Source organism: Columba livia, chromosome 14, assembly GCF_036013475.1.
Source record: "Columba livia isolate bColLiv1 breed racing homer chromosome 14, bColLiv1.pat.W.v2, whole genome shotgun sequence".
In the NCBI taxonomy this organism is placed as follows: Eukaryota; Metazoa; Chordata; class Aves; order Columbiformes; family Columbidae; genus Columba; species Columba livia.
The window spans coordinates 18,806,750-18,827,817 of record NC_088615.1 but is presented as its reverse complement, the minus strand read 5'-3'; the positions used below and the strand labels follow the sequence as shown (position 1 = coordinate 18,827,817).

The window sequence follows — 21,068 nt, the reverse complement described above, 5'->3', positions numbered from 1 at the left end:
TATCCAGGTCAAGGCTGGTGTCCTCTCTTGAGGTGATGGGGCAGCATGTGGGGCTGGAGTTTCCTCACCAGAGGGGCCAAGCGGAGCTGTGACTATGGGGGGCACAGACGAGATAACACACCCCACTGGGGCTTTATGCACCTAACTCAAAATAAACTTCATTTTTTTAAAAAAACATAGCGAAGGAGAGTGATTTTTCTCTTCTTGATATTATTTTATAGCTGTGATTTGTTGAAAGACTTATCACTCTCTCAAATCACTCTTGGGCAAACAAAAGACAGTTCTACGTTTGACAGCGCTTTGCTACAAAACGAGCCGGGTGTGTTTCAGCCCTGGTTTGCCCTTAGCTCCCTTTAGCCACATCTTAAACCACTTCAGCGCTCGCTCTGATTAGCAGTGGTTCCCCGGGGGCAGAGGAGGCCCTGGAAGAGCCAGAGGTGCTGCAGGTCAAGATTAAAGCGCCCTGCGTGCCATTAACTGTCAAAACTGCAACGGGCTTGAATTAGCGCAGTGAGGCGGCTCGGGGACCGCGGCGGTGACGGCCGCAGCGGTGATGGCCGCGGCGCTTCATTCCGTGTGCTCAAACAGCCCCGGTGTTCGGGGGACGTGATCGAAAGCGAGTGTCGGGACCGAGCCCGGCGGAGCTCAGCACACAGGTGAGTCCACCGCGTCTGTGGGGTTGGACGGCCGGCTCTGGGAGAGGTGCCAGGCAGCAGCGGAGCTGGCTCGGCTTCTAAGTCTGTAATGCCATCTTGTGATGGCAGCTGGGACATGGGCATTGCAGGGTCCCCTCTGGTGTCACACGGAACGTGTGGCTCTGGTTCAGATGGGCAGAAAGCCCAGAAGCACCCCAGTTTAGCAAGTCAGGGGCTAAGAGAAAATGTGCCTCTAATAGTAAAATCCCTATTCTTGTTTTGAGAGAGTGAAAATGATCCATTCTAATAACATTTTTCTCTCCAGTTCAATTATCTGGCAACAAAAGCAATTTCTTCCACGCTGAAGAACCCGACTTGTGTCCCTCCTTGGGTGCTGAGGGCTAATTTTGCTTCTCAGCATGGAAGGACATCTGGTTCCAAGCGCCACATCCAAGCAGTGCAGGTACTTTTCTTCCTGATTTGAAGCTGGAAAGCTCAGCAAGATCAACAAGCATCCACACCAACCTCGGTGCTGAGATGCACACATGGAGAACCAGTGGAGAAACCCAATCTGTCGCTGGGAGATGCAGCTACACCTTCCCCAGCCTCCAGCAGATGTCTTGACATCCAGGAGAAGACCCCTACTCACTGAGCACATGTAGAAGAATTTATGTTTGCTGTACCTTTTAAATCAAGGCGACAAAAGTTTGGAGCAGTAGGTTTTGGGTAGGCATAAATATGTACACGATGTTACGAGTAGTTAAAAGTTGAAATGTATAAATACGTAACCCAGCCTGCTTCTGGTGTGCCAGCTTTGTGAAAAACCACCCAGCACCCTTTTCTGTGCAGAACTGTAAATAAAGCAAATCCTTGACCCTGTGTGTGAATTGGTGTCTGCAGGGTAACGATCCCACCTTTGGGACAACAGCAGCTGATGTCAGAAAACATCACGTTGTTCTTTGATACCGAGATCTCTGCTTGGCCTGTTGTTCATAGAATTCCAGGATCATTCTGGTTGGAAAAGCCCCTCAGGATCATTGAGTCCAACCATTACCCACCCCTGGCACTGCCCCATGTCCTGAGAACCTCATGTCTGTCTGTCCAGCCCTCCAGGGATGGTGACTCCAGCACTGCCCTGGGCAGCCTGTTCCAATGCCCCACAGCCCTTTGGGGAAGAAATTGTTCCCAGATCCAACCTCAACCTCCCCTGGCGCAACTTGAGGCCGTTTCCTCTGCTCCTGGCGCTTGTTCCTGGGGAGCAGAGCCCGACCCCCCTGGCTCCAAGCTCCTTTCCGGCAGTTCAGAGATCAGAAGGTCTCCCCTCAGCTCCTGTTCTCCAGCTGAACCCCCAGCTCCCTCAGCCGCTCCCATCACCCCCTTTATTAAAATTGCATCTTTGATCTGGTTTCTTATAGCAGAAAAAAAAATAAGAGAATTAGCAGCATGAGGAAGGCAAGCAAGAGCAAACTTCTAACCAGCTTAAAAATTTAGTATTGCAAGAAAGACTCAGTAAACATAGTAATAAGCATCACTATTGCAACTTCAAAAAGTATTACGCTAATACAGAAATGGGATTTTAAAAAGGTTTTACAGGAAGTTCATCTTAGCTTGGTGGAAGTCAAACACATCCTCCTTTCCTCCTGCAAGTGCAGTGCTGGGGACCGGAGGGACTGAGGGACTTTGTTTCAAGCCAGATTAGAGACGTAAATTCGCACAAAGCGAAAGGCCAGCCAGCGTCAGGCGAGCTCCTCTGGTCTAGACACAGCCTGGCTCGAACTCCCCGCATCCCACACAGCCCCGCGGTTTGTGCTCAAAGCAACTCGACAAGCGCCAAGCTTAACCCCTGTCGAGTAAATGCTCAGTTACGGAATAAAGGAGGGATCACAGGTGAGAGATTTTGCTCCCATAAATTAGCAGGATTAATCAGGACGTGAACTGCTCTCTGCTGGCACAGCTCATTCGCTCCAGGGACCTGCAGCAGCACAGAGCTGTAATGCTGCAAAAACAAGCGTGATACACGGCTGGGACGGGACAGACCGACGGCTGGAGCTCCTGCCACAGCCAGAGCGATGCGTTAGTGTCACACTCAGCTCCCAAACTGCCCGGGGCTGGGTCCCTGCCCCAGTCACCTGCTCTTCTGCAGCCTCGGCGCATCCTCCTGTACCCACTGACCGCAGCTCAGCAGCACCTGGGCATCAGGGATGCTGTTCTTTCCACTGAAAAGAATGAATCCTGTCTGCAGTTGCTGACCTAAAGATATGTAAATCCTTCCATTATTAGGTCAGTCTGGGAAAGGTAAGTGTGACATGCAAAACACCTAATCATGAACTACAGGCACTACTGCCCTTGCAGCTTTAGACATTTTGAAGCCTGCACAATTAGGTGAGTCTGGCTTTAAAACGTGAGACTGGTGGGTGAAATGTCCTTTAGCTGAACATTGCTCATTATACACTGAAAGGATTGTGTAATGCAATATGCAAATGTGTAACCGATCGGCTCTTTAGGATTGCCCTTAATGATAAGATTTTGTCTATAAAGGCTGTTACTTTTCTTGCTGGTATGCTGGCTTTATTCCAGCATCCAGGCTGGCACAACTCTGTAATAAACAATATCTGCTCTCTGTGTGCTACAATTTGGCTCTTTTTTTGCACACTGGGTAACAGAACCCTGGTTTTGGGACAACGGCGGCAGTCCCTGGAGAAAAAGCAAGAGCTGTGCTGTGGGAAGGGGAGGAAAATTCAGTAAATAACTGCAAGGAAAGTTCTGCAAATGTGCTGTGTGAGCCAGTCGCGTCCCCCTCAGCCGTTACTGCCGCCAGTACCGGGGCTGTAACCTCCACCCCAACAGCAAAGCAGCTTCGGGGCACTAGCTGGGCACTTTTATAACCCAAATTGTCTGCCACAGCTGAGCACTGGCTACGGCAACACACTGTGTTTGTCCCTACAAGCACTGCACAATGAGACTGATACCGAAAAGTCGGCAAAAAGACTCCTTAATGCTGTTTTGAAAGTGTTAAAAGCAGCTCTTTTATTACAGCACACTGGTCGCTCGGGGGATTGCTCCTCTGACCAAGTGTGTGTGTGACTTGTGCTTCTTGATGTTTATTGCATATACCTACTGCACATTAATTTGTTTCTACCTCTCAGTTAATGCATTAAACATAAATTATTTCCATAAAGCCGCCCTTTGCCAGCAGTGTTGGTATTCCAGAGTCTTCATTGGGGTCTCTGGTGTCTTCACAGACCGGTGTCCCCCGTGTCGGCTTCTTGACCTAATTTCCTGAGTAGGCACGTTGTCATTTTGCACTGTCACTCAGCAAAAGTCACGTAGCTCTTTCTTCATTTAGCAGAACATTCTGCTTTCCCAGCTTGCAAACCGAGGACATCCTGCTTCGCCTCACGTCCAGTCTCTACAGAGCTCTTGTTTCTCTGTTAGGTTTCTGTTAGGTTATGCCCAAACTTGCTACATTATGCCGAGGGGGTTCACTTTTATAACCTAAATTGTCTGTCGGAGCTGGGGACTGGCGATGCCAACATGCTGTTTGTCCCTACGAGCACCACACAATGAGACACAAGCTCATATTTCACAGAATCCCAGAATGTCAGGGATAGGAAGGGCCCTGGAAAGCTCATCCAGTGCAATCCCCCCATGGAGCAGGAACACCCAGATGAGGTTACACAGGAAGGTGTCCAGGCGGGTTGGAATGTCTGCACAGAAGGAGACTCCACAACCCCCCTGGGCAGCCTGGGCCAGGCTCTGCCACCCTCACCCCAACAAGTTTCTTCTCCTCTTGCACTGGAACCTCCTGTGTTCCATTTTGCAACCATTGTCCCTTGTCCTGTCATTGGTTGTCAATGTCAATCAGCACTTTTTCGGCCCCCGAACACAAGGGAGGGGCAGCCACGCCGCTGTCGCTGACTTTCCCCCATTGACTGAGTTTATTTTCACCCAGCCTGCCCGGGAAAGGCCGTCCCGGGACGCGGGCCCGCCCCGAGGGGAGCGGCCGAGGCGGCGCCTGCGGAGTCACCTCAGCGGGGCGGCGGGGACCGCGCTCTCTGTGCGCCGGCTGCCGAGGGGTAAGCGGGGTGGGGGTGCTGGGACCTCCGCTCTGGCCGCCATGAGGTGAGTGGGAGGCGCCGGGAATGTCCCCGGTTCGGCTGCCATGGGGTGAGGAGGAGACGCTGGGATCTGCCAGCCCGGCCGCCATGGGGTGAGCGGGAAGCACCGGGAGTGTCCCCGGCGCGGCCGCCATGGGGTGAGCGGGAAGCGCCGGCACCCCCGGCCCGGCCGCCGTGGGGTGAGCGGGAAGCACCGGGAGTGTCCCTGGTGCGGCCGCCATGGGGTGAGCGGGAAGCACCGGGACCCCCGGCCCGGCCGCCGTGGGGTGAGCGGGAAGCACCGGGAGTGTCCCTGGTGCGGCCACCATGGGGTGAGCGGGAAGCACCGGGACCGCCGGCCCGGCCGCCATGAGGTGTGCGAACACCGGGGTGGCGGCCCGGGCTGCCTCACCCCTCTCCGGGGCTCTGGAAATGGAAAACGCCATGTGCAATAGCCCCCCCTCGCCTTTTTAATTGCTATTAATTGCCGAAATGCAATTCGGCCACGTTGGCTGATAACCTGTGAGGCCCTGGGACCGCAGAGTAATTTGTTCAGGCTCTGCCGTTTAGAAGTAATTTCTCAGCCTGTTATTCAGTTTGATTTTTTTCTTTTCCCTTCTGCAAGGCTGATCCCAGCCGTTTAGCTTTATTAATACAGATTTAATTAACGGAATATGCGATGTTTCTGTCGTGCTGTCTGTAGGGTTTCCAGCTGGCGGAGGCTGAGCTGTGTGACCCGGCTCTGGGTGCCAGGGGCTCTCTGGACCATGCACCCGCAGGTCCGGCTCCTCACCAGCGTTCCCCATCGATGAAAACCCCGCGTTTGGCAGCAGTGTGACCCGTGCCCGTGGGGCTGTGAGCCCACAACTGCACGTGAGGCGCAGGGACAGCTTGGAGCGGCGTGGGTGAGGGCTCAGCACACACCAGCACGGGGAGATGGGCAAAAAACGGTTTGTTCTGCCCTTGTGTGTGACCCAGGGCTGTCAGACTCGTCACCAGGGCCACATCAGCCTCGTGGTTGCCTTCAAAGGGCCAAAGGGAATTTTAGGACTATTTATACAGCCCTGTTTTAAAAGGTCTATATAAACTAAATCAAATAGATTTAAATCTTGCATTTTTAAATGCCAGATGTAGTTTTAATTAAGAAAAGCAAATGTTTGTAATAATCTACTAAATGTGAAACTGGTTTTGAGAGCAATAGGAAAGTAAAAGGCTTTCAGAATAGGATCAGAAATGGCACGTGGCTTCTTTCCACTCTATGGCAACTCAATAGTTTCACCAGTTACAGTAACACTGGTGGAAACTCAACAGTTTTCACTCAATAACTGCAATTACATATTAACTAAAAAGGGATAAAACCTTCAGATACTTTAATGCAGGCTTCAGCTTTTTTGATAGTTCTCTCTGACCCTCCTCGTGCTCCAAACAGTGACACATGAACACATTTAATAATCAGAAATAACCGTAGAAATTACAGCACACCACACATTGCTTGAGCAACTTGAAATCTCCCTGTTGGCCCAAGCAGAAGAGGGAAACGCTGCTGTTGTGTAATAATGCAGCATACGGCTGGTAAAATTATAATTACCTGAGAGAAAAACAAACAGAAGAAAGTCATTTTAAAAACTGTGCTGTGCTCTCTGCTAAGCCCCACATCGCCAGGGGAACGTGCTTTTGGGTTTCTGCTTCCTCCTGTCCTTTAAAAACACAGGTTTGAGTGGTGTTTGGCCCAGCGGTAGTCAGCTGCCCGTTGCTGCTCCGTGCTGGGGTCGGTGTTATGCCGCTGGGAGAGAAACGCGCCGCCGAGTCGCTCCTGGCGCCGCCGGGGCTGTTCTAGTGCCGGCCGGGCCGGGTTTCGGCAGCGCTCTGCATGCTTGAGAGTGGAGCGACTCCTGCGTGGAGTCAGTCCTGGATTGGATGCAGACAGCGCACAGTCTAAATACATAAATAAATCTGTTGCAGATATTTTGCTTAATATCGAGTTATATAAAAACGAAGGTCAGGTAATTTAACTGGTCAGCGTTAAGGGTTGAATTTGGGGTCTTTAGAGATGCTCCTGTTAACTGTGTTTTTTAATTACAGGCAGTGGTTTGGACGTTTTGCCGCAGGTGGGGGCTCGCTGGGCCAGTAGTTGTCAGAAGAAAAGGAATCAGCTGTTGGTGCCTCTTTGAAAGAACTTGAGAAGATGGGAACTTCCACAGTATAAATGGCAATACTTTTCAGGACCTGGATGTGGCAGCTTGAAACATCAAAGGTGGTTGGGGGCAAGGTGTAACAGGAATTACACACATAATTTGTTAATTGGTAATCCCCTCTCACTGCTTAAAATATTTTTCTTCTGTGACCTCTATTTATTAAACCTATTTTTATGTAAACATGGTCTTTTTGGGTTTTGTCTCCTAAGGCTGTGGGGTACAGCAGGATTGGAAAGTCACAGTGAATTCCTGTCTGCAGGAGGCTAAAGAGGCAGGAGTGCAGCACGGGGCAGCCTCCTGCTACTCGCGCACGCTCCACTGTACCCTCTGCCGCGAGGACAGATCCTTAACAAGGCTTCCTTCCCTCCAACACTTTTTTTTAGGCTAAAACTTCCATTTTCAGTTTAAAAAAAAAAATAGTTCAATGGCCTTCAGTGACGTTACAGTTACCTTGTTGTAGATGCTGCAGTGCCATCTACTTAGAAATTAAACAAACGTGAGGCTTTTGGTAAAACGCTGGCACATCCCAGGTTAGTTACAGATGGTTTATGTCAAATAGGTGCTCCAGTTGGTATAAATGAATTATAGCGCTCAGGGTTTTCATGGCTCTCCTAATTGTTAAGTGCCCCTGACTCCGCTCGCTTCCCTGTGAGCCCTTCTGCCGTTTGTCACTAATCTCTGAATATGCATTTCTTACACGCTATACAGAAATACTTCTCAGAGTATTCAGCATATTGACTGGTTCTATATGAACAAGTTCTACCTGCACAACGAATGACCAGGATTAGTGTTGTACCCAGTGATCTTCCCCGGTGCTCGTGTGGGAGCGAGCGATGGGTGCCCATGTCTGGCTGCCCTTGGGGGGCTATAGGCTCCAGTTCTCACTGCAAGAGCTCTCTGCTGAAAAACACGTTTGCTGTCTCTGCTTCTGTACCAGGTATTTCTGAAATCAGCAAAAAATTAGGAATACATGCCCTACTGTCAGCCACATAAAGCATGTGCTATATAGACAATAAATACACGCTGACTGGCTTATTTCCTTGAAAAACTGTGTGCGCGATAAACCTCTACTACATTTGTCTTGGGGCTGAACCCAAGACTCGTGGGCCTGGTTGTGCTATAAGAAAAAATGCAGCAGAAAGTGATGGAAAACTGTTGGCAGCAATTCTGAGGCCCCACAGCGCTGGAGACAGCTGGAGGGGTGGCGCTTTTCCCCGGATCCACCGGGCTTCGTGCACATACTGGAAGAGAAAACCAGCCTAGGGATGTTATGAACGTTCTCCGGCGATCAGCACGTGCACAGGCGCTGCAGCGCAGCGTCTTAGCGCAGCAGCCACGTTAGCAGGGCCACGCTGGTCAGCGCTGCGCGGCTCCTGCAGCCACATGCAATCAATGAAGGTCAAAACGATTCACCTGGCCGCCAGTTCAGCGCCTTGACCGAGGGACAACAAAGGAAATTGAGAGAAAACCCACGTGGTCTCAGAAGCACAAAATTCCGGTGTTGAAATGAAGCCGGGGAAATGGAGCAAGGCTCGCTCGTACTCAGCAACTGCTAGCGTGATTTATGATTCTATTTATTAGCACTGTACGTTTTGCAATCTATATATGACTTTGACTGGGCAAAAGTGGCTGTATCGCTTTACATTTCATCAAGGCGCTTTGCTTTTACTGCTCTGCAGTGCTGGAGCACAGAAGTATTGTTAACTTAGATTTATGTGTTTGGTTTTGAGCACTTAATTGGTTTTTTATCCCGAGCTTGTTAAGAGAGCTGCATTTCTCACGATTGTTCTTAGAGCACTTTCATATTATTTCAACATGTATTTTGTACCAACCTCCTGATTTTTTCCAGCGCCTTCTGTGTTGCTGTCTCACTATGCTCTCCAGCCACACACAGAGAGGAACAATCAGCCTGTGATGAATTCAAAGGACGGATTTTTCTCTTCTGGAGACCAAATTCAGCCACAATCCCTCACCTTTGTAAAGCTGCCCAAACACAGTGGCTTCCAAGATGATGGGGAGACCGAGTCTTTTGCCACAAATCTAATTGGAAAGAGGATATCAAATACGGAGGAATTTTAAACGAGAAATATTACTTGCCCGAGTGCTATTTTGGCCACAAAAATCAACAAATTCAAGCAAAGCGCAGGAAAAGTGAACTTTCCTCGTACCGACACAAGGTGGCAATATCGGCTTAGATAAAAAGGAAAGCCTTGCACAAAATGTGTGCGGCCTTCTTTTGCCAGAATCTTCTGATGAACCTAATAGGCATCGAGAGCCCATTGTCTTAAATATCGCAGCGATGCTGCCGGGCTCCCGGTGCTGGGGAGCAGCGCCCGGGCTGGAGCGGCAGGGACTGGGTGTCCGCTGCCACAAAGGTAATAAATAACACTTCGGGGATGAGAAAGCCAAGTGGCAGCGAGCAACCCTTATTATCTTGGGCAACTACATGTTAAACGCCTGGTTACCGTTACCCACTCCTCCATTTCCAGCAATGGAAGGCAGGAGAAGCGATGAGGAGCCCCGGCGCTGTGCGAGGAGGGTTTCCCTCCGCCATGGCTGAGGGCGCATTTCATCTTGGGGTTCAGAGGGCACCGACCCCGGGACTGTCCTCCGGTTGTCACCGCGCTGGCGGGTGGGTATGACGGGAAGGGGCTGAGGGCGGCCGCGAACCCGTGACCCTTTCTCATTCAGCCCCCCCCCCCGCCTCCCTCAGCCCCGGGCGGGGGGCGGGGCCAGACCGAGCCCCGCCCTCGAGCGCCTTCCCATCGGCCCCCGCGGGAGCGCGCGGACAATGAGTGGGGGCCGAGCGGCGGGCCGGCGCCGGGCGGTGCGCTGGTACTCTCGCGAGAGCAGGGTGAGCGGCTCCCACCTCTCGCGAGACCGGGCCCGGCGGCACCTCCTTCTCCCCCCCTCCCACTCCCGGCCACATCCACTCCCGGAGGGCGGGGCGGCGGCAGCGAGCGGCGCGGAGCCGAGCGGAGCGGGGGCGGCACGGAGCGGAGCGGGGGCGGCCACCGCCGGGCACGTGAGCGGGCGAGCGGGCGGGTCGTGGTCTCGCGAGCGCGGCGAGACGTGCGCGGGGCTCGCGCAGCCGCCTCCCTCAGTCTGTCCGTCCCTCCCTCCCCCGCCGCTGCTGCCACAGCGACCGGGAGGCGCTGCCGCCGCGCTCCCTTCCCGCCGCCTGCAGGTAGGAGCGGCGCTGCGGCCGCCGCCGGCCCGCTGCCATATTGGGAACTGGCGGCCGCTGCTCTGTGAGGAAACGGGAGGGAAGGGGGGGGCGTCCGTTAGGAACGGGGGAGGGGGAGCGCGGCTGGCGCGCGGCAGCAGCGCGCATGCGGGAGCGGCGGGCCCGGCAGCGCCCCGCGCGGCGCACAGCGGCACAGCGGCCGCGCCGCGCGCCCCCCGGCGGCCGCCAACAAAGCCCCGGCGCTCCCCCGCGCCCTTCGCCGGGAGCGGCCGGGCCGGGGGCGCGGGCAGGGGGCTCTTCTCGGCCGGTGGGTGTTCTCGGGGTGACCCCGGCTCCAACCGCGCTTCCCCCCGCGCCGAGCGCCCGGCCAGCGCTGCCGGGGCCCGCAGGCGGCCCCGTCCCTCCCCAGCCCCCCGAAAACGGCCCCTGGGCAGCCGAACAGCGCGTCGGTAACGTCTGAAGGCCTTTAGTCCCCAAAACCTGCTCGTTCCGATGTTTTTCTGGCATTATCTGGAGTTAATGAATTGACTGCTCTTTCTGCTCAGTTTCACTTTCATGTAATTTCGACTGTGGTTACAAATCACGCTGCAGGGATTTTTTTTTTTTTTTTTAGTTTTTATCTCTCTGTGGTGATTTAATAACTTTTCATGTTTTTTTATATACGTGTTTTGTTTCCAAAGTCGAAACGATGAGATGTTACGTTCACTTACGCTGAAAATAAGCCAGAGTTAGAAAGAACTTTCCGAGAACCCGCAGAACTGCTTTGTTCTGATACATGAAGCATTTATGCTGTAGAAAGAAGGCTGAAAAATCCCGCTTTTAATATGTGGCTTTTTTCTTTACCACGAAGCAAACCTTTGGGAAAAAAGTATCTGCTACTGTTATAAAACAAATGAATAGTCTTTGTTCTTTTTACTTAGTCTTAAATTCTTCAGGTTTTGTTGCTGTCACTGGAGTGGGTGGTCCTGACTGCCTGGAGTAAGATAAGTAGGGAGCAACTCTTTTTGGAAATGTAAGTCACTTCAAGCAGTCTGTGTAGTTTTCATGCCTCAGAAGAGGAAAAGGCAGCGTTTTTTGATACTTCTTTGTTAAGAATCTGTTGATCCAGTGGCTGAGCCTGAATTTGGAAACACGTTAATACACTGAAGACTTTAATATATTAAAATCATATATTATTTTTTCAAAATGTACTGGAACATATGTATTAACTTTTTTAATGTATTACTGAGAAGTTAGTGAACTTCTGTCTTGAGTTTTATCAAAATAACCACACAAAATGATTAATTACTGAATTACATGGAATAATTTGAGTGAGGATACTGGCACTTGAGCCTTGTACGTGTGTTTGTTTGGTGGTAACCCAATATCTGTACTTTTACATTGTGTGCTAGGTAAGGAGGTGAAATCTGAGTGACCAACTAAAGGATTTGGATCACCCCCTTATGATTCTGGTGAGGTTTGCCACATCACCAGCCTTTTCTATGCGGCTGTTTTAGGGAAGCCATCCGAAGTTACTCTGTATTGAAAACTTCAGTCTCGGTGTTTTGCAGTTATCTGGGTGTTACATACATCCCCACACTAAATGGTGGGAAGAATAACCAAGAGAAATTCCTGAATGCACCCTTAAAATGTGAATATCCATGTTCCTTAAGGTGAAAACTGGAAAACAGTTAAGGAGCAGGGAAGAAGAGTCAGTCTTTGAGACTGCAGACAAGATTAAGGATCCCCAGTATTATTATCAGTACAGCTGAAATGTGATTGCTACCTGGTTTATTTGGGGCTACGCTTAAATAAAAATGCTTGTTAATTTGGTGGGAAATAAGGAATGTCTGCTGGCGTTCTCTGTGACTTGCATACATCTCTACTGAGAGTTTTGGCAAATACAAAGATATTTTGTGATCTAATACTCAGTGTTCTAGGTAGCTCAGCAAATTGGGGGAGAAGCTGTTCTAAGCGAAGCTGTGAAGAAATTATTTCCATTTCACTATGTTAATTTAGGAGTGTGTTTTTGTAGCCTCTGTGCTGCTCACATTCTTCCTCAGTGCTCTAAGTCAAATCTTGAAAACAAAAGCAAAAACCTCACAATATTTCTGAACTAGTTTAGTTCTCAACTGTTCAAGTACCAGATTGTGTAGCCATAATTTAAACAAGAGGTTTTATTTTGAGCACTGAAGCACAGTCCCTTGATTCTTCTCTGCAACTAGATACATCTCAACAACTACATGCAAGATTTCAGCTGGGAAAGAATGCAGGTTTATCACAGCTTCGGAAGTGCCTGGGGGCAGACTTAACATTCACTGATTATTCATAAGGCTTTTTAATCACCAGATCAGAATACAGAAGTGTGGTGTGGTGCTTTGTTTTTCTGTTTTAAAAATGATAACATTGGTTCTCTGTCACAGCAATTAACTCTTGTTTTCGATCTGTCTGTGGTCACGTTATGTATGACCTATTTATTTTTAAAAAAACATAGAGTTTTGGTGCCTGTGAGGCTATTAATCTCCAAAGTGGATGGAAACAAAAAGTGATGATGTTCTCTTGCTTTGCCAAGTGCATGAATGTACAGTCGTTGTTACCAGAGCTTCCAGGCTGTGGTCCTGCGTCGTGTGCGGTGACTGTGGTTCTGGCAGGCCCCTGCTCTTGAACCCGCTCTGAGTGGCTTCAGGGAGCTTTTTGTGCATTCATCTCGCTGTAGAGCTGCAGCTCTGCAGGCAGTGACAACGAGGGGACCCACCTGTCGTAGGAAGGTGTGCATGGAAGCCATAGAGGTAATTGTGTGTTCATGGAGCAGTCAGTGCACAGAAAGGTGGTTATTCTGTATCTTCTGGGCTGTTTCAGTTTTCTCTTTCTAAAAAATCCCGTTTTTTGCCGCCTCTCCTCTTTGTGCACTGTTCCTTGGACACTTTTTTCCACTTCGGTTGTTTCTGTAAAGGAATAAATGCCCTTCTTAGTAAAGGATGCTTGAATTTAGTATATAATGAACAGAAATAAGAAAGTAGTGCCTTTTACATAGCTTTTTTCTGCATTCAGATGTTGAAATCTGAAGTTCTTTTGAGATTCTTAATTGCTAAACTGGTCATTTTAATTGCCCATTTGTAAATAAGTCTGTTTCATATGTAATACTTCTCTGTCCTGAAGCAATCCTCTGTTACAGTAACTTCAGATCTCAGATTATTATGTGCTCCTCTGATCAAGCAAGTCACTGAGATGGAGCTGAACATAAGGAATGAAACTCTCCCGGTTGTTCTGCAAGGCCTCAAACAGATTGTTTAATCTGGGCACAAAAAAAAGCATGTGCCAGGTGCTGCTTAAGTTTTTGAGGTTATGGCCTTTGAAGATCAGTTGAACAAGATAAGTCGTTTTCTTCCATATGAAACAGCAATATTAAGTAACCACTCTGAATACGGACACCTGAAATGGGCAGTAATCTGCATTTTCTCCATCTAAGGCTGCTGGATAATTCCTCCTTTGCCTTTGGAAAGACAGCGGCCTCTTCTGTATTGTCAGAGTTAAAGTAATCCTGTAGACTTGAAATCCACAAGAGTCATTCAGCAGTTAGATAACACCTGTTCTCATTGCCTTGCAAGTTCTTGGGTTTACTACCATTATTTCCCAAAGCAACATAGGGAACTATCTGCCTAAATTTTTCACTTGGGCTTCCACATCTCTTCCATCCATAACCTTTTTTTACTGTGACGTATTGGAGACACTTTTGGCAAGAAGTGTATTAATTCTTCCCTAGAAAAAGGGATTGCTGCGCCGAGTGTAACTAAGGAGGGAGGGGAAGAAATCTCTTTAGATTTTTATCCCAAAAGCAGGAATTGTGGGTGTGAAACTTGTTTGAGACTTTTTTCCCAAGGGTGTGCAGCCTTCCAAAGTCTTGTGTTGTTACCAACTGGGGGGTGTTTTTCAGCTTGCAGATGACTTTGTGTTTTTACCATAATTAAGTTGAGTTGACCAAATTTGATGTAATTTTCTTTTGAAGTGAAAGTGAAACTGACTAGAAAGTGAAAAGAGTTATTCTCAATTTTTGAGACTTTTCTATAAATAGTGCAAGAGGAATGGGTAAAAGATGAATTGCTCTATGAACAAGATTAGTATTAAAGCTATAATATATATACACAAATTAAATAAAGAGGGGTAGAAGGACTAGGGAGCTAAATTATTTTCAGCCTACCGTTGTTCCATAAAATATGGTAATCTAAGGTTATCATGTATCCCAAGAATTCACTTAATTAAACTACTTTCAGGAACAAAATTAATATTTATGTGGAGTTGTATAAGTTTTATTGAAAAGAGTTTATAATCAATTATACACAAAAGAAAATCCTTCTATAGCGTTTGAAAATCAGCCTTATTTTGGCCTTTATTTGGTAGCAGTGTAGGATTCAAATTTCTTATTTTTGTTGTCTGCCTTTATAGAAAACTCTTTTGCCACTTGTAGATATAAAGTGTTTTTTCATTGTCCACATTTGTCTGGAAATCTAGTAACATTTTGACTTTCAACTTATTTCAAGGTTGCTTTATAATATATATTTTCAAATCTTAATATAGCCAAATTTCTGTCCACAGATCTTTAAAATGTGTATCTGTCTGTTCCCAGAATAGCTGAAATTACATGAAGAACAATTAGCATAACGCTTTCAACTTGGCTAAATCCCGTCTGGCTCTTTAGACAGCTTTGCGCAGTCGTACTCCTCTTGTTGCTGTGACTCAGTTGATGGCACGAGCGCTTCAAACCCGGCTCTGGGAACCCACCTCTACCAAATGCTGGCATGAAATCTTTCAGAAGTGATCACCGTAAAAAATGCCATTTAAAAATCACATAGTAAACCTGACCATGTGGAAGTTAAACGTTCCTTGGTATGATTTTTAGAGCTCTTTCCTCACCTCGTTTTGTTGTTGTCTTCATCTGACTTTAAAGAACGGGGACGGTTAGGAGTAGAGTACAGCAGTAACTGCAAGATGACAGCGATGTGATAGATCGTGGGTTTTGAGGATAAATCAGAAACTTTGTAAGTACTCAAATATTAATTAGGGGTAGGGCAGTTCACTGCCTAGCGCACCAACTGCCCACGTTATATTCTGTCTTCATCACACGGTCGTCTTACTGTCCCACTTCATCCTTTTTCATAAGATTGTCCATCCTTGTTTCTTTGCCTTTTTTTCTCCCGTCTGTTTTTATTTTCTCTTTGCTTCTCTCATCTCTGGGTGTTTGCAGCGGCAGCACGTCGTGGATCTGCAAAACCTCCGCGTGTCCTGTCACCAGGATCTCTGCGGCCCAGGTCCCAGCCAGACTGGGATGTGATGGGTTTTGTTCTCTGCTAATCTCTCTGGAGCAGCAGACAATGAACTGCCAATTGAAACTCGTGACAGGAGGATTAGTGAGCATCTGTTCAAAGGGAAAAAGGGTATTTTTGAAGAGTGGAGAACTTTCCTGGTTGAGTGAAAGCTCGCACAGTGCAGCTCTGTGTGTTAACAGCAGGGCGCACCTGCCTTTCCTGACCATGTGGTTCTCTGCTGAATCGCCGTCGGGGTCTGCTTTGCAGAGCTCTCTGAATACCCCATTTTATGAAGAACCTAGTAAGTTCAGTTTCAAGCCATTCTGCAAGTGTGTAAATGGCCTAGAAGGAAATTTAGATGTAAAAATGGGAGGAATGAGGATTAACTTTAAAACTGTCATAAAGTGCTTTGAAGATTACTGAATGTATGTAAGGTAAGACATGGTACCCAAGTGCATATTAGTGTTTTTCTCATGTTTGAACTCAAAACAGTCTTGATTTTTACACTATGGTTCTTAAATGCTTTCTCTTTAGGTGTTCTTCGGTGTGGTCAGCTTGGCCCGAATCTCGCACTTAGAATTTGCCGTGTCTGCTCTCCCTCTATTCTTGTTTTCCTGTTTTCCTCTGAAGCTTTCTGCAGCGCTTTCCTGTCTTCTGCCTCAGATAGTTTTAAACTTACTGCCATCCCCATGTTTCTCAATCTCTTGCTCTTAACCAAATGGTACGCAATTAAGCTTGCTTTATGTGGCTCCACCGTATGTGGATCTTAAAAGCATAACTGAAATATGAGTTTAGATGTACTGATAACAGAATATGTAGCAAACTGTATAAAGCATTTCCACAGACAGAGTTCTGTGAGGGTTTTGTGTGCTTTGTGTATCTCTCACAGAATCCATTATTTTTCTACATAACTACATCATTTGGTAACATGCTGCTACTGAGAAACAAAACCCAAGTGCATTTCAGCTTCAAGTAGAAAAAAACCTTTCCATGCTATTGAAATAGGGCTCTGGATTGAATAGGCACTTGGGGTAGGGACGTGCCCATAACCTTGACCTTTTTTCCTTCTGTTTCCAGTACAGGAGAAATTACCTTCTGCAGAACTGGTCTCTCTTCAAGGTTAAAGTCCTTGCTTTCATTTTGTCCTTTCCATTCCTTCCCAAATGTTCCTGTTCTTCTAGCAGCTGATTTCATTTGGAGCTATGCAATTTGTGCCTGTTCTTTTTTTTTTTCCTCAAGTGATTGTGTTTTGTGTGCATCTGAGTGGCAGTGCTGGAGAAGCAAAACTGCTCCGCAGAGATTTGAAACTCAAAAAGGGCTTTACCACATTGAGGACCCAAGAACAACATGTTCCTGGTGGAATGTTTCTGTGTGTGTTGACTTGCTTTAAAGCTTGTGTATCTATGCCAAGGGTGAAAGAGTATGGGGAAAAGTATTAAGTGTTTTCTGCTCTGCACTAAACAAAATGAACATTATGGTACAATGAATACATTGCATATAAAACGCTGTGGATATTGAAACACGATTTAGTTAAAACTTCAAGTAAATGCAGTTGAACCAAATATTTAAATAGGAGGTTAGGATTTTAGTGAAACATGGGGCAGGTATCTCTTACGAGGAATGTTCTGGGATCTTTAACTACCACATGTGGTCATGGTGTCAAAGTGTTTGGCCTGAACCAGGCAAGAGTGCTGGTGCCATCTCCTGACTCACCAGGGTCTCTTTCTGCAGGGCCAGGGCTCTCCTTGGCCCTCCCATCCCAGCGCTAAGCCTGACCTTGTTTAGCTTGAGGTCTGAGAGGCCAGGCTGATGTCACAGCTGCGTTATAACAGAATAAAGACTCCCTTCCGAAGTGCTGGTATCTGGATAACTGCAATTTGAACAAGAGGTCTTGTTTACTTCCTGCAAAATTTAAAACTTATTTTTCTTGTTCACATCTGTCTTCACGTCAGTAATTGGAATTTTACTCCATAAAGATTGAATATGATGTTTGGTCTTATTTACCAGATCTTACAGCAGAAACTTTTTGCCCAAACTTCAGTTACTTTTAACTTCCTTTCGTCCTGTTCTGTGGTGGTACAGGTTTCATTTTCAAATATGTATTATATGCCAAAGTCATCTTGGATTCTATGGGCTTAAGTTTTTTGTGGTCTTCTCACAGACACAGCACAGTTATGTAGGGTATAAACAAAACCATTAATCAGAGATCAAGCTTATATGCTAGTAAACTCTCAGACATCCCAAACTTCTGAAATTCACTTGTCTTCGGTATGAAAGTAGCTTTTTGTAGAAGAAGAGTAGCATGTATAGGAAACACTACTGTATTTTTATCTGAAATAATAAATGCAGGTTCCGGGTACCTCTTGAATCTGTTAAGTTACATAATAAAAGCCTTGTAAGATTGAGATCTTGAATGTTTTTAGATCAACATGATGCATAAGTTGAAAACTGCATCCGTTTAAAGGGATTTATGACTAAAACTGCTTGTTTTTCTACAGAATTGTCTGGTGTTTCTCAGCTTGAAGAAGATCTGCAGTCATTATTGATCCTCTTTCTTGGCGTTACCATTTTCGAAGTGAAGTTTGCCTAGCTTTCTAGTGTGAGCTCTCTTTTCAGCCATCTTTAAGACAAAAAAAAAGGAAACAATTTTTTGTGATCCATAAAATAGACAAGCGATAGTTCTACAATGTCCAAGTCATTCCAGCAGTCATCTCTGAGTAGGGATTCCCAAGGTCACGGGCGTGAGCTCTCTGCAGGAATAGGCCTTCTTGCTGCTGCTACCCAGTCTTTAAATATGCCAGCATCTCTTGGAAGGATGAACCAGGGTACTGCACGCCTTGCTAGCTTAATGAATCTTGGAATGAGTTCTTCATTGAACCAACAAGGATCTCATAGTGCACTGTCTTCTGGTAGTACCTCTTCCCATAATTTGCAGTCTATATTTAACATTGGAAATAGAGGTCCGCTCCCTTTGTCTTCTCAGCACCGTGGAGACGCAGACCAGGCCACTAACATTTTGGCCAGCTTTGGTCTGTCTGCTAGAGACTTAGATGAACTGAGTCGCTATCCCGAGGACAAGATCACTCCTGAAAACTTGCCTCAGATCCTTCTACAACTTAAAAGGAGGAGAGCTGAAGAAGGTTATGGTAGAGATGGCAGATCATCCACACGGGAACCACCGTACAGAGTACCTAGGGATGATTGGGAAGAAAAAAGGCATTTTAGAAGAGATAGCTTTGATGATCGTGGTCCTAGTCTCAACCCAGTGGTTGACTATGACCATGGAAGTCGTTCTCAAGAATCTGGTTATTATGACAGAATGGATTATGAAGATGACAGATTAAGAGATGGAGAAAGGTGTAGGGATGAATCTTTTTATGGTGAGACTTCGCATAACTATCATAAATTTGACAGTGAGTATGACAGAATGGGTCGTGGCCCTGGTCCTGAGAGATCTCTCTTTGAGAAAAAGAGAGGGGCTCCTCCAAATAGCAATATTGAAGACTTCCATGGATTCTTACCGAAGGGTTATCCCCATCTGTGCTCTATATGTGATATGCCAGTTCATTCTAATAAGGTGAGTTATGCACCAGATACTTCTATTTTCCTTTACGTTGTAGTATCTGTTCTGTTTTTACCTATTTCTTTAATTATTTCTATAGCCTGGTTGCTTTTGAAATGATCTGAAAGTTGGTTTGAGAGTGAAAAAGGCACTTGGTTTATTTACAAGGTAACTGTTAACAAACATTGTAAACCAGGGCTTTACATTAATGTATTTTGTTTGCCCAGATTGCTTAACTTCAAGTCAAACGGCTATCATCTACTGGGATATCTTATTTATATTTTACATCTACATGGTCTCTTAAACACAAACATCTGGCATTCAAGCAGTTTTGGGGTGGGTTTTTCATGTGTTTGTTGGTTGGGGGGGGTTGCGGTGTATCTACTGGGCTATTCGGGAAGCTAGTTTCAGCTCTCCTCCACATCTGTCTTGATTGCGGATTTATATGTAGTTAAGATGCATTCTTGCACAGTTCTGCTTTTTCCCAGCCTAAAGGGAAAGAGTTAATGTAGAGCCCTGGAACGTATTTGCAAAAGTAAAAAAACCACGGTTTAGATTAGCTCATTCTTGCCTTTTTAATTTCACTTTAACACTCTGTATCTCATACTGTGGCTGAAATTTGTCGTCATTTTTCTCCTTTTTCACTACTTTCTTAGACACTTGAGCCTCACTTTTTATTGTCACATGTTGCATCTCTCCCTGTAGACTCAGCAATCCGTCTGCTGGTGCAGAACCTGCTCTGTGTTCCTAGCAGTGCTCTTTACTTGGATCTTCGGGTATAGCCGGCTATGCTGAGACTTCCCTCTTAGTTTATTCACCACTAGTTCAACTCTCCACAAAGGCAGCAGGTTACTCAGAACGGCCTGTTGAGTCAGCTGGTATTTTCAGAGCCTTCTCACTTTCAGCTTTTCCAATTTTACTCATCTTGCTGATTTTTCAGTGTACTAGGTGATGTAATTGGCTAATACGGTGCCACCCTCATCACAATTAGTGGCTAATTAGCTCGAAGGCCTTCAATTGAAAATATAATACATGCTATTACTGTAAAATTGAGACAATGTGGAATTGCTGTTACTAACCGTTTCTTTACAGTTACCTCTCAAAAAGCGCTGCTTCTGTACATCTGATCTTTTGGAAGCATGACAATTACTCTGTCCCTGCCAGGAAGCGATCAAGCCAGTGTTAGAGCACAAAGTGTACGACTGCAGCTGATCTGACAGTTTATGAACTCGTGTTGCTTTAATTACTTTTTATGTAAAATAAGCACGGTAATTCGGGTTTCTTGTCTCCTGTATTTGACGTTTATTTTCATAAAAGGTTTCAAGTGTTAACAGTTTAGATGCCATGCTCAGTTCTGTAAAAGGACTTCGTTTGGTTAGATTGAAAGCATTAACTTCTGAGGCCCTTGAAGATGGCAACCAGTAATCCTGTAAGTAGGGTTCTTTTTAGCACTTTATTTTAAAGCCTCGTGGTTCTTAGTTTCCTTTGGTATGAAGATCTATTGAAAGGATATCCAACATGAAATATCTTTCCAGCTATGAGAAATACCACATTCTTTTGACAGAGTAACTTAAGCGGCTGGCTTCTTCTCTAACATGTAAAACCATCTTTTGGGGTATTTTAGGAATGTGCTTTGACTTAAACTACTAGTACGCCATAAAATATTTGAAATGGGATCATCTGTTTTCTTATGACCCAAGGTTGGGCTTTGGTTCTAGTCTCAGAAATCATGTCACCCCAAGAATTCTTCTCTTTCTCTCCTTTTTTCCTCTGCTTTGCGTACCTACTGGTTACAGAATTCCATAAAATTGAATCAAGTAGAACTTAAAGTAATCTGATCCGAACCAAAATTTATGGAAAGCAGAAAGGGAATGCTTTTCTTAGCTGGGACAATATAAACTTATTGCAGTATCAAAACCTAATTTTCCCCACCTTCAAATAGAAATTATGGAGTATTTTTTTTAAAGTGTGTCATAACACAATGTGTAGTTTAAGCCTGACCGAGGGGTTAAACACCCTTGGTGTAACTTAATCTGCCAGACTAGTCCTCTGTTTTTTCTTCTTCAGCAATTTTCTTAATTGCTTCTCTAATTCAATGTGATATAATCAA

The 21,068-nt window shown here is 46.3% G+C and overlaps 1 protein-coding gene, 2 long non-coding RNA genes and 1 other non-coding gene across 17 annotated transcripts in view; 3 read left to right on the top strand and 1 right to left on the bottom strand.

Moving 5' to 3' along the window:
* The first annotated feature begins 4,423 nt into the window (after positions 1-4,423).
* On the top strand, positions 4,424-7,107 carry LOC102095078 (uncharacterized). 2 transcript variants are annotated; one of them, XR_010466245.1, is made up of 3 exons: positions 4,606-4,757; positions 5,436-5,637; positions 6,815-7,107. It is a non-coding gene; the product is annotated as an uncharacterized LOC102095078 (long non-coding RNA). The 2 variants fall into 2 exon arrangements; XR_002414893.2 differs by having other exon boundaries at positions 4,424-4,757; positions 5,436-7,107.
* LOC110359601 (uncharacterized) lies at positions 6,153-9,820 on the bottom strand. The gene is made up of 2 exons (XR_010466246.1): positions 9,393-9,820; positions 6,153-8,967 (listed from the first exon to the last, which is right to left on the bottom strand). It is a non-coding gene; the product is annotated as an uncharacterized LOC110359601 (long non-coding RNA).
* Positions 6,461-6,660, top strand: LOC135575461 (small nucleolar RNA SNORA74). Its single transcript, XR_010466249.1, has one exon. It is a non-coding gene; the product is annotated as a small nucleolar RNA SNORA74 (small nucleolar RNA).
* MATR3 (matrin 3) overlaps positions 9,680-21,068 on the top strand; it is a 26,212-nt gene continuing 14,823 nt past the window's right edge. For 2 of the 13 annotated variants that reach the window (XM_065030349.1, XM_065030347.1), the window contains exons 1-2: positions 9,892-10,114; positions 17,895-18,973. In XM_065030349.1, coding sequence (XP_064886421.1) covers positions 18,083-18,973 — 891 coding nt within the window. In that variant the 5' untranslated portion in view covers positions 9,892-10,114; positions 17,895-18,082. Of the gene's footprint in view, positions 9,782-9,802; positions 10,115-10,633; positions 11,566-14,722; positions 14,978-17,894; positions 18,974-21,068 lie in introns of those variants that run through there. The other 11 variants (XM_065030350.1, XM_065030352.1, XM_065030348.1 and 8 more) reach the window with 11 other exon arrangements.